Source organism: Sphaerodactylus townsendi, linkage group LG04 (genome assembly GCF_021028975.2).
Source record: "Sphaerodactylus townsendi isolate TG3544 linkage group LG04, MPM_Stown_v2.3, whole genome shotgun sequence".
In the NCBI taxonomy this organism is placed as follows: Eukaryota; Metazoa; Chordata; class Lepidosauria; order Squamata; family Sphaerodactylidae; genus Sphaerodactylus; species Sphaerodactylus townsendi.
Window position 1 is genome coordinate 85,857,902 of NC_059428.1, and position 12,866 is coordinate 85,870,767.

Genomic DNA, 12,866 nt, shown 5'->3' on the forward strand with positions numbered 1-12,866 from the left:
CCAGCAGGCTCCCCTTCCCTGGACCTAAGGCGCGAGAGGGGTGGGAAGGGAAGCTGGCTGGCTGGCTGGCTTCGCTGCTTCCCTTTAATCTGAGCGGACAGCCTGCTCGGAGAAGAAGGTGCAGCCCGCTCAGAGAAGAAGGGGAGCTGGTGGAGGGATGATGGAATGGAGGGCATGCGAATCAGATTTGTAGATGACGCCAAATAAGGAAGGGCACCTAATATCCCAGATGACAGGGGCAGTATTCAAAATGACCTAGACAGATTAGAGAGCTGGTCCACAACTAACAAAGTGAATTTCAACAGGGAGAAATTGGAGAAACTATACACTTTGGCGGAAAAAATGAAATGCACAGATATAAGATGGGTGATGGTTGTCTTGACCACTATACATATGGAAGGGACCTGAGAGTCTCAGTAGACCACAAGCAGAGTATGAGTCAACTGTGTGATGTGACAGCTAAGAAACCAATGTGATTCTGGGCTGCATCAATAGGAGTATTGTGTCTAGATAAAGATTAGTGACAGTACTACTCTGTTCTGCGTTGGTCAAACCTTACCTGGAATACTATGTTCAGTTCTGGGAACCATAATTTAAGAAGGATATTGACAAGCCTGGAACGGGTCCAGAGGAGGGCATCCAAAACAGTGAAATGTCTAGAATCCATGGAGGAGAGACTTAGGGAGTTGGGTATGTTTAGTCTGGAGAAGAGAAGTGGTGGGGGGGGGGGGGGGTGGGGGGGGGGGGGGGTGGGGGGGGGGGGGGGTGGGGGGGGGGGGGGGTGGGGGGGGGGGGGGGTGGGGGGGGGGGGGGGTGGGGGGGGGGGGGGGTGGGGGGGGGGGGGGGTGGGGGGGGGGGGGGGTGGGGGGGGGGGGGGGTGGGGGGGGGGGGGGGTGGGGGGGGGGGGGGGTGGGGGGGGGGGGGGGTGGGGGGGGGGGGGGGTGGGGGGGGGGGGGGGTGGGGGGGGGGGGGGGTGGGGGGGGGGGGGGGTGGGGGGGGGGGGGGGTGGGGGGGGGGGGGGGTGGGGGGGGGGGGGGGTGGGGGGGGGGGGGGGTGGGGGGGGGGGGGGGTGGGGGGGGGGGGGGGTGGGGGGGGGGGGGGGTGGGGGGGGGGGGGGGTGGGGGGGGGGGGGGGTGGGGGGGGGGGGGGGTGGGGGGGGGGGGGGGTGGGGGGGGGGGGGGGTGGGGGGGGGGGGGGGTGGGGGGGGGGGGGGGTGGGGGGGGGGGGGGGTGGGGGGGGGGGGGGGTGGGGGGGGGGGGGGGTGGGGGGGGGGGGGGGTGGGGGGGGGGGGGGGTGGGGGGGGGGGGGGGTGGGGGGGGGGGGGGGTGGGGGGGGGGGGGGGTGGGGGGGGGGGGGGGTGGGGGGGGGGGGGGGTGGGGGGGGGGGGGGGTGGGGGGGGGGGGGGGTGGGGGGGGGGGGGGGTGGGGGGGGGGGGGGGTGGGGGGGGGGGGGGGTGGGGGGGGGGGGGGGTGGGGGGGGGGGGGGGTGGGGGGGGGGGGGGGTGGGGGGGGGGGGGGGTGGGGGGGGGGGGGGGTGGGGGGGGGGGGGGGTGGGGGGGGGGGGGGGTGGGGGGGGGGGGGGGTGGGGGGGGGGGGGGGTGGGGGGGGGGGGGGGTGGGGGGGGGGGGGGGTGGGGGGGGGGGGGGGTGGGGGGGGGGGGGGGTGGGGGGGGGGGGGGGTGGGGGGGGGGGGGGGTGGGGGGGGGGGGGGGTGGGGGGGGGGGGGGGTGGGGGGGGGGGGGGGTGGGGGGGGGGGGGGGTGGGGGGGGGGGGGGGTGGGGGGGGGGGGGGGTGGGGGGGGGGGGGGGTGGGGGGGGGGGGGGGTGGGGGGGGGGGGGGGTGGGGGGGGGGGGGGGTGGGGGGGGGGGGGGGTGGGGGGGGGGGGGGGTGGGGGGGGGGGGGGGTGGGGGGGGGGGGGGGTGGGGGGGGGGGGGGGTGGGGGGGGGGGGGGGTGGGGGGGGGGGGGGGTGGGGGGGGGGGGGGGTGGGGGGGGGGGGGGGTGGGGGGGGGGGGGGGTGGGGGGGGGGGGGGGTGGGGGGGGGGGGGGGTGGGGGGGGGGGGGGGTGGGGGGGGGGGGGGGTGGGGGGGGGGGGGGGTGGGGGGGGGGGGGGGTGGGGGGGGGGGGGGGTGGGGGGGGGGGGGGGTGGGGGGGGGGGGGGGTGGGGGGGGGGGGGGGTGGGGGGGGGGGGGGGTGGGGGGGGGGGGGGGTGGGGGGGGGGGGGGGTGGGGGGGGGGGGGGGTGGGGGGGGGGGGGGGTGGGGGGGGGGGGGGGTGGGGGGGGGGGGGGGTGGGGGGGGGGGGGGGTGGGGGGGGGGGGGGGTGGGGGGGGGGGGGGGTGGGGGGGGGGGGGGGTGGGGGGGGGGGGGGGTGGGGGGGGGGGGGGGTGGGGGGGGGGGGGGGTGGGGGGGGGGGGGGGTGGGGGGGGGGGGGGGTGGGGGGGGGGGGGGGTGGGGGGGGGGGGGGGTGGGGGGGGGGGGGGGTGGGGGGGGGGGGGGGTGGGGGGGGGGGGGGGTGGGGGGGGGGGGGGGTGGGGGGGGGGGGGGGTGGGGGGGGGGGGGGGTGGGGGGGGGGGGGGGTGGGGGGGGGGGGGGGTGGGGGGGGGGGGGGGTGGGGGGGGGGGGGGGTGGGGGGGGGGGGGGGTGGGGGGGGGGGGGGGTGGGGGGGGGGGGGGGTGGGGGGGGGGGGGGGTGGGGGGGGGGGGGGGTGGGGGGGGGGGGGGGTGGGGGGGGGGGGGGGTGGGGGGGGGGGGGGGTGGGGGGGGGGGGGGGTGGGGGGGGGGGGGGGTGGGGGGGGGGGGGGGTGGGGGGGGGGGGGGGTGGGGGGGGGGGGGGGTGGGGGGGGGGGGGGGTGGGGGGGGGGGGGGGTGGGGGGGGGGGGGGGTGGGGGGGGGGGGGGGTGGGGGGGGGGGGGGGTGGGGGGGGGGGGGGGTGGGGGGGGGGGGGGGTGGGGGGGGGGGGGGGTGGGGGGGGGGGGGGGTGGGGGGGGGGGGGGGTGGGGGGGGGGGGGGGTGGGGGGGGGGGGGGGTGGGGGGGGGGGGGGGTGGGGGGGGGGGGGGGTGGGGGGGGGGGGGGGTGGGGGGGGGGGGGGGTGGGGGGGGGGGGGGGTGGGGGGGGGGGGGGGTGGGGGGGGGGGGGGGTGGGGGGGGGGGGGGGTGGGGGGGGGGGGGGGTGGGGGGGGGGGGGGGTGGGGGGGGGGGGGGGTGGGGGGGGGGGGGGGTGGGGGGGGGGGGGGGTGGGGGGGGGGGGGGGTGGGGGGGGGGGGGGGTGGGGGGGGGGGGGGGTGGGGGGGGGGGGGGGTGGGGGGGGGGGGGGGTGGGGGGGGGGGGGGGTGGGGGGGGGGGGGGGTGGGGGGGGGGGGGGGTGGGGGGGGGGGGGGGTGGGGGGGGGGGGGGGTGGGGGGGGGGGGGGGTGGGGGGGGGGGGGGGTGGGGGGGGGGGGGGGTGGGGGGGGGGGGGGGTGGGGGGGGGGGGGGGTGGGGGGGGGGGGGGGTGGGGGGGGGGGGGGGTGGGGGGGGGGGGGGGTGGGGGGGGGGGGGGGTGGGGGGGGGGGGGGGTGGGGGGGGGGGGGGGTGGGGGGGGGGGGGGGTGGGGGGGGGGGGGGGTGGGGGGGGGGGGGGGTGGGGGGGGGGGGGGGTGGGGGGGGGGGGGGGTGGGGGGGGGGGGGGGTGGGGGGGGGGGGGGGTGGGGGGGGGGGGGGGTGGGGGGGGGGGGGGGTGGGGGGGGGGGGGGGTGGGGGGGGGGGGGGGTGGGGGGGGGGGGGGGTGGGGGGGGGGGGGGGTGGGGGGGGGGGGGGGTGGGGGGGGGGGGGGGTGGGGGGGGGGGGGGGTGGGGGGGGGGGGGGGTGGGGGGGGGGGGGGGTGGGGGGGGGGGGGGGTGGGGGGGGGGGGGGGTGGGGGGGGGGGGGGGTGGGGGGGGGGGGGGGTGGGGGGGGGGGGGGGTGGGGGGGGGGGGGGGTGGGGGGGGGGGGGGGTGGGGGGGGGGGGGGGTGGGGGGGGGGGGGGGTGGGGGGGGGGGGGGGTGGGGGGGGGGGGGGGTGGGGGGGGGGGGGGGTGGGGGGGGGGGGGGGTGGGGGGGGGGGGGGGTGGGGGGGGGGGGGGGTGGGGGGGGGGGGGGGTGGGGGGGGGGGGGGGTGGGGGGGGGGGGGGGTGGGGGGGGGGGGGGGTGGGGGGGGGGGGGGGTGGGGGGGGGGGGGGGTGGGGGGGGGGGGGGGTGGGGGGGGGGGGGGGTGGGGGGGGGGGGGGGTGGGGGGGGGGGGGGGTGGGGGGGGGGGGGGGTGGGGGGGGGGGGGGGTGGGGGGGGGGGGGGGTGGGGGGGGGGGGGGGTGGGGGGGGGGGGGGGTGGGGGGGGGGGGGGGTGGGGGGGGGGGGGGGTGGGGGGGGGGGGGGGTGGGGGGGGGGGGGGGTGGGGGGGGGGGGGGGTGGGGGGGGGGGGGGGTGGGGGGGGGGGGGGGTGGGGGGGGGGGGGGGTGGGGGGGGGGGGGGGTGGGGGGGGGGGGGGGTGGGGGGGGGGGGGGGTGGGGGGGGGGGGGGGTGGGGGGGGGGGGGGGTGGGGGGGGGGGGGGGTGGGGGGGGGGGGGGGTGGGGGGGGGGGGGGGTGGGGGGGGGGGGGGGTGGGGGGGGGGGGGGGTGGGGGGGGGGGGGGGTGGGGGGGGGGGGGGGTGGGGGGGGGGGGGGGTGGGGGGGGGGGGGGGTGGGGGGGGGGGGGGGTGGGGGGGGGGGGGGGTGGGGGGGGGGGGGGGTGGGGGGGGGGGGGGGTGGGGGGGGGGGGGGGTGGGGGGGGGGGGGGGTGGGGGGGGGGGGGGGTGGGGGGGGGGGGGGGTGGGGGGGGGGGGGGGTGGGGGGGGGGGGGGGTGGGGGGGGGGGGGGGTGGGGGGGGGGGGGGGTGGGGGGGGGGGGGGGTGGGGGGGGGGGGGGGTGGGGGGGGGGGGGGGTGGGGGGGGGGGGGGGTGGGGGGGGGGGGGGGTGGGGGGGGGGGGGGGTGGGGGGGGGGGGGGGTGGGGGGGGGGGGGGGTGGGGGGGGGGGGGGGTGGGGGGGGGGGGGGGTGGGGGGGGGGGGGGGTGGGGGGGGGGGGGGGTGGGGGGGGGGGGGGGTGGGGGGGGGGGGGGGTGGGGGGGGGGGGGGGTGGGGGGGGGGGGGGGTGGGGGGGGGGGGGGGTGGGGGGGGGGGGGGGTGGGGGGGGGGGGGGGTGGGGGGGGGGGGGGGTGGGGGGGGGGGGGGGTGGGGGGGGGGGGGGGTGGGGGGGGGGGGGGGTGGGGGGGGGGGGGGGTGGGGGGGGGGGGGGGTGGGGGGGGGGGGGGGTGGGGGGGGGGGGGGGTGGGGGGGGGGGGGGGTGGGGGGGGGGGGGGGTGGGGGGGGGGGGGGGTGGGGGGGGGGGGGGGTGGGGGGGGGGGGGGGTGGGGGGGGGGGGGGGTGGGGGGGGGGGGGGGTGGGGGGGGGGGGGGGTGGGGGGGGGGGGGGGTGGGGGGGGGGGGGGGTGGGGGGGGGGGGGGGTGGGGGGGGGGGGGGGTGGGGGGGGGGGGGGGTGGGGGGGGGGGGGGGTGGGGGGGGGGGGGGGTGGGGGGGGGGGGGGGTGGGGGGGGGGGGGGGTGGGGGGGGGGGGGGGTGGGGGGGGGGGGGGGTGGGGGGGGGGGGGGGTGGGGGGGGGGGGGGGTGGGGGGGGGGGGGGGTGGGGGGGGGGGGGGGTGGGGGGGGGGGGGGGTGGGGGGGGGGGGGGGTGGGGGAACCTGCGGCTCTCCAGATGTTCAGGAACTACAATTCCCATCAGCCCCTACCAGCATGGCCAATTGGCCATGCTGACAGAGGCTGATGGGAATTGTAGTTCCTGAACATCTGGAGAGCCGCAGGTTCCCTACCCCTGGTGTACGGTGTCTTATCACTTAATTTATAGGCTTCAATGTATGGGTCCCTGCAGCTTTGCTGCCACCATGTGGTGAAAATCAAATGACTATGTGAACACTTTCTGAAGAAAGGGAGAATAGGTATCTATCTGCCTTTGGATTGTCCAGTGTTAGTCATTATTATGAATGTGCTATTAAATCTGCTTAAGAAAGAATTGTTGTATATTTGCTTTTTTTCAAGGAATTGGTGTCTGCTTTTCACTCTGACAATTTAGACTCCGTTAGATGAACGGTCGAGGCAGGCAGAATGTAAATGTAGGGGTTTTTTTTTTCTAATTATAGGCAGGAAACCGGAAAGGCAGATACAAAAGACTTTGTGTTCCAAATGTGAGAAAGGGACCTTTATGTTTCTAATGGCGACCTTGCCAGAGCCCAGATGTGTTATATGAAAGGAATTAAATGAGCATGCATAAGCTGAGAGAAGTGAACAAACTTTAAAAGGATTAGAGCATGGGAAATTGAATGTTTGGGAAGAAATCTGCTCTGTAGGCTAGAAAAGCTGCAAGTTTCTGCAGTGTTCTGTTAATTACAACATCAGTTTGGTATTGTCCTGTGTTTTGTTTCTGCCCCCTCTTGAAAACCAGAGGGAAAGGAGAGAATGGATTCTCTTTCTGCCCAGCCATCCTTGAGCCTGAGATATTTTAAATCTTTGCCTATATGAGTAGTCTGACAACTCATGGGCTGCCCTTGGATCTTATAACCTCTTGAGGGGAAGGGTTAGTCAGAAAAGATCAAGTTCTCTCTTTCTCCGCTGTACAATTGTGCTAGCTGTGCCTTTGTTCTGCCTTGTAGTAGCTTCATAATTTGCATTTCAGATGAATGAAAGCCATCCTGATATCACCCATCTCCTTTCATTCCGATCCGCTATTCCAAGAAATGGAAAATTCTTGCTGCACAAGAAAGCTGGAGTTCCAACTTGCACAACCTTTGTACAAGCACACTCCTCTGTTGAAAATGCTAGCAAAGATGCAATGGGTTCAGCTCCTAAGCATCTAAACACTTCCTCTTCCAGTGATATTTATTAATGGAAGTCATCTGCATTATCATTTATATAGGTCTGGCTATCAAAATGCAAAATTGGCTCAGACCCTTCTCAACAGCAATAGAACAATGCAGTTTCAAATAATGTGATCGACGTCCTTCAGTAACACTATAAAGCCATTAAAACAAATTACAGCGTTTGTACAAGCTTCATTCAACAGAATTCTTTCAATGTCTTTTATTTCCAGTCAGCAATAAATCTCCTATGTAAAGCTCAACTGCAGTTAAAAATGGATGAGCGCCCACTATTCTAGTTTTTAATTATAAATAATAATTGCCATTAACAGAAAGAATCAGATGCAAAGGAAATTAATTCATTCTGGATGCCTTGTGAAACAAAAATGGTTTCAGTTATTTTGCAAACAAGTGAAGAGTGTTGACCTGGCTGGCCTCTTTCAGGAGGGAATTCCAAAGTCTGATGTCAGCAGACCCAAGACCCTGTGGTTTATCTTGTTTATTGGAGCAGACCACATTAGAAGATCTGGTAGGCTGCAACAAGAGAAGGCACTCCTGGTAATATCACGGGCTGGATCCAGTGGATTTGTTTCACTAAAGTTAGCATTCTGCCTCACATTGGGGGAAGGGTGTACCTTGTCCTGGAGAAAGGAGCTGCCATGTTTGCAGTACAGATCCATAGGGTCCAGCCTCTTGGTTCCAAGCCATGTTCAGATAAACATTAAAACTAGCACCTTTGATTGTACTTGGGAACTTACTAGTATAATTTATACTAATATGTATATTAACCTTTGATGTTTCCCTCTTTTTGCCTTTTAGTTTGTGTTCATCACCAGTGCCGATTTCCACAGATAATGGTAAGATTCATCCCTTTGTTTAATGATAACATTTGACATGTTAAAGTAGAATCAGAAAGTGAATTCTGCTTCAGATGTATAGTACAAATCCTTGTGAGGTTTTACATCTCTCTGAACGACACTCCCGACCATCACAGGTCTGCTTGCCCCTAGGAGAGAAGAGACATCACAGCAACTTGTTGGGTAGCTAGGCAGTTCAAAAAACATTAGCAAGAACACACACAAAGTCATCAGCTAGCATCTGACAAACAAAAAGCTGACAAACAAAAACCTGTTGTAATAAACAAAGTGTTTGAATCCTGGTGTATTAATTGTGCATTGTAAAATTGTGAGACAGATCATAAATCCAAGTAAATAAGTACATTTTCACCAAGGAATTAGACAATAAGTGCCCAGTGGTTCTTATTTCTTAATAGGCAGATGTGGACAGTGGTGGGATTCAAATAATTTAACAACTGGTTCCAGTGGTAGGATTTAAATAATTTAACAACTGGTTGTTTACAAGCACCATTTTAACAACCGGTTCTGCCAAAGTGGTGCGAACCTGCTGAATCCCACCACTGGATATGGGGTTGTAGGAGCAAAGAAGGGGTGGTGTTAAGTGGCATGGGAAGCCAGTGGGATTTGGGTGGATTATAGTGGCAACATAGGAATGAAAGAAACCTGCAGAGAAGGTTAGAGGTGTATAAACCAGGCCAAGGAAATGTGGGAAAATCTTGTGACACCTTAAAACTAGCTAATATTTATTCTAGCATGTGCTTTCACAAACATCAAAGTGGCTCCACATCAAACTGAAGCTTTTTTCTCGCTTTCTTTTTGCTTCCTTTCATTCACTCAGACTCTGGGCCATTTCTGGGAGGGCGAACTCAGATTTTGCTTTGACATGCATGCTTCTCAAGAGCTTTTAACCAGTCCTGGCACTCTGTTTATGAAGCATATTTGCAAACTTATTTATCAAGTTGGCAGTCCACATTTTTGATGTGCAGCAAAAAACATAGTATGTAAAGAGGCCTGTAGTGGGAGATGGACGGGAAGGCAGCTGAGAATAAACATAGAACCCAACAAATGTCTCAGCATGAGAACAGATGCTCTGACAATCCTTCTTGAGCTACATTTGCACATGGCTTGAGAGGTGAGGGTCTGGATAGAGGCCTCAGAAAAGAAATTTTGTAAGTATCCCTTAGCTTCACAGCTGCTGTTCACTTGGTAAAGTGTCCTCTCTGATTTCTACGCTATAGAACTGGAGACATATGTTTGTGCTTCGATAATATCACAGTTGTCCAACTGACTTGGCTGGACTTTGTAATTTTTTTTGTTTCATTTCAATTGTTTGAAAACCTCTATCTGATTTGTTCACAGTGTTCATTTTGGTATACATTCTCAAGGACATTTCTACCCCTTTTCTCATTTCTCCTCCCCCCCCCCCCAAAAAAAAAGAGAGAACTCTTTGGCTAAGCACCAGAATCACAATTCAGACTACTTGAAACACTCCTTTGTGTTTCTCTTCTAAATTAACAACAGCTAGGCAAATCAGCCAGCTGTATTCAACTTTTCAAGTGAAGTCACCACCAAGATCTGCTTAAGAAACATTTAGGCTATAAAGAGCAGGTGATAATATTTTGAATTTCAAAATTTGTCTTTAGGAAAAGCAGAGAACTTGTGCTTTCACAACGGCTATTTGCTGATGCTTTCTAAACAAGTAAATGGATGAACGTGTTGTAAAGGTACCTTATTAAATTATGCTGCAGTTTTTCAAAATGTACCTGCACTTTGACTTGACAGTGCATGGCATTCATTGCAGTCAAAGGCTGGAATCCCATGCATACTTAAAAAGGAGCCTTCCCATAGAATTTGGTCTGATTTCCCAACAAGAAAAACTGGCGTAGGGTTGGGCTGAAGGTTACATCTCTTGTTTGTTCTCAGCAAATACAGATCTGGCATTATCTTTTCATCTCACTTTTATTACAATGGGGCCTGATCTTAAGGCGTTTGTGGTGAAAAAATCTCTGCCGTCTTATTTATTTATTTATTTATTTATTTATTTATTTATTTATTTATTTATTGTATTTGTATACCGCCCTCCCCGAAGGCTCAGGGCGGTTTCCAACAAAATAAAAATTTAAAACATCATATATATAAGTTAATTAAAATACATAAAATACATAAAATATTAAACTAGAGATGGCTTCAGCTATTCTATTCCCTTTATGAACCACCGGAGGCTGGGGATGTTTGCTTTTTATCGGGTTGATATTATCCTCATGGATTAAAACGCCTGGCAGAACAGGTCCTTTACAGGCCCTGCGAAATGGTAACCTGCGAGGGCCCCCCCTGGATCTCACCTGCTCGCTCACCGTGGTAGGGGCTGACAGAAAAGCCCCTGGGCCCTTGTAGAGCAGCTGGATCTTCAGCTAGGGATTACCAGTAGGTCCGCTTCTGATGAACGGAGGCCCAGGAAGGGCGAGCATAGGGAGATGGTCCTTTATTATGCAGGGCCAGCGCCGCCGGTAATGGCTTTTAAAGGTCAAAACCAAACTTTTAAAACATGACCGTACCGAACGGCAGCCGCGAAGTTGGTGGCAGGGACCGAGATCCGGGTCCCTCGCTGTTGTTCGAAAGGGGAGTTCAGCCGTGATTCTGTAATGAAATTTCAGTTCGGATCATGGCTAAAGGTGTCTGCCAGAGAGCGAAGCAGTAGTCTAATCTAGAGGTGACCGTGGCATGGATCAGCAGTGGCCGATCAGAACCGAGATACTGGCCAGTAGCCGTGGCCTGCCGCAGATGGTAAAGCTGCCTAGCTGTCTGGGTGACCTGGACCACCAACGATAGAGAGATGGATCCAGAGTCACCCCAGGCTCTGGCGGACAAAGGTTTTAACGTCTCGCCTAAGAAGGTAGGCAGGCTAAAGGCCACCGACACTTCCGCCCAGCCACAGGACCTCCGCCTTAGTGGGATTCAACTTCAGCCGACTTGCACTCAACCAACCAGCCACAGCATCAAGACAACTGGAGAGCATCAGGCCGGTGGCCTGGCTGCCCTCCGACATTGTGAATGAGCTGGTGTCACCAGCGATGGTGACACCCAGCCCAAAACTCCGAATCCATTCCCTAGTACGTAGATATTAAAAGCATCGGGAGAGTATCGCCCTGCGCACCTCACACATAATGGGGCGACGCCAGACCACCGGCTGCCACCTGCTGTCCCCGATTCGAGGAACGAGATCAGCCAATTTGCTGGGCTGAATCTCGGACTCGACAATACAGTGAGGCGGGACCAAGAGGTCAAAATTCACCATATCAACTCTGCGTGACTTAACACCAACAGTGCCAAACCGGGCCTCTGTCCAGCGGTAGTCGTGAGCCCACAACAGTGACCAGCACTGCCTCGGGTTTCATGACCAGTGCGGTGCCTGCAGGGACTCAAAGGGACCAGCAACACGGGGCCAGGTCATCCAGGGAATCTGGAGCTGAGCCGCCACTGGCCGCTTCAATTACCTCCAAGTCTTCCAAGAAATGGTAAATTTCAGGAAACTCGGGCTGTAATTCTTGGCTCGGATCTCCAGGGATCTTAAGCGCGGCCTTTTAGGAGCTGGGCGGACCACTCGCCTTTAAGCCACTCCAGGGAAAACTCCCTTTGCCTGGGTTGGTTGGTGCTTGACTATATCCAACAGGGTGGCTCCGGCTCCCTCCCCCCCGCCGCTTCTCACCAACCGGAAGGGCAATGGGTCAAAAAAAAAAGGGACAAGGGCAAATATTCAGATGTATCCATGGTAGAGCATCATTTTAAAAAAAGGCTTTCTAATTCTTGTAGAAAAAATGTCCTTCCCCCCTCTGGTGCTCCAAAAAAAGGAGATTATGATTATGAAGAGCAAACACAGATTCTCAAAATTGTGAATTGTCTAAGGAAATGTATAGAGAGATCCCCCCCACCTTCTTTCCCCTTTTCCTAGAAGTCTAGCAGGGTTAATTACAGGGTTAGTCTGAGTCAGTAGACTTACACTGGAGCAACTCTGGGATTGCTCTATGAATCAACCAGTGAAACTGACTGGGAGTAAAGCTCAGGATGAGCAAAAAAAAGTTTCTGTCCACTATGGACAATTTATTATCACAGACATGGTGATTTTTTTCCTTTTCTGAAATCTCCATGTTTGGAAGTGATATGGTTGATCCTGTTTGTGAATACAGCTCACAGCCAATATTCTCCTTCACTGCAGCCTGCTGTACTTGCTGGAATGCAGCTCATGGGGTGGGGGTGGGTGGATCCTTGGGAAGGGATGCAGTGTGGGGGTCTACTGTGGAAGGAAGATTTGGAGCTCCCTCTTGTACAATCTGTGCACTTCTACTCACAGAAGGCAATTTAGGCTCCAACCTGGTATCCTTATCACCTGGTGCTATTTAGCAGGTAGAAGGGGAAAACTGTTACCATCTTGCTGTGCTTGTGTTCTTCCCTGAAACACCTGGTTGACCTGTAGACCCTGGTTTAAATAGGCACAGGTGCACAGATGTTGGTATCGACTAGGCACAGGACTGATCCAGCAAGGCCATTCCTCTCCAAATGCACGTGAGGGGTAGGAAGTGTGTCCCCAAGACCTATTCCTCTCATGTACGGGAACGAGATGTCATGGGGAAGGCCAGATAGAAAGGCCTTTTGGTGACATAACTTTCAAATGAACAGTCACCAGTGTGCATTCTGGGGTTCTGTGATCCTGAAGGGGCTGCACCAACAGATCTGGAATTGTTTGAGTGCTGCATCTGAGTGTTCTGTTTACATTCAGAATTATTTATTTATTTATTTATTTATTTATTTATTTATTTATTTATTTATTGTATTTGTATACTGTCATGTCTCAAGAAACAGGAGTCGGAGGAACAAAACATAGTACTTTATTCCATAGCTGCTACTCACACATAGCTTAAAATCACTCTGCAGCTGTGCTCAATATAACACACTTACTAATTACCACCACAGTGCAACAGCTGCAGACTCTTAAAACCATACAATACATTACACCCCTTCCCCCTAACTCCTGTATTAATCTCAGGATTCTCTTTCATGCGATCGCCTCAGCTCCCGCTCTGGGCTCCTTGAGTCTGTGTTTGTTCCTGGTTCTGCAAAACAAT

General features: G+C 63.2%; 1 protein-coding gene across 2 annotated transcripts in view; it reads left to right on the forward strand.

Moving 5' to 3' along the window:
* The window catches only part of GEMIN8 (gem nuclear organelle associated protein 8), a 53,213-nt gene that overhangs the window by 605 nt on the left and 39,742 nt on the right, over positions 1-12,866 (forward strand). Inside the window, exon 2 of one of the 2 annotated variants that reach the window (XM_048495239.1) lies at positions 7,709-7,746. The exons of the other annotated variant lie outside the window; for it this stretch is intronic. Within the exon in view, the coding sequence (XP_048351196.1) occupies positions 7,744-7,746 (3 nt within the window). The 5' untranslated portion in view covers positions 7,709-7,743. The remainder of the gene's footprint in view (positions 1-7,708; positions 7,747-12,866) is intronic. 2 annotated transcript variants of the gene reach the window in all.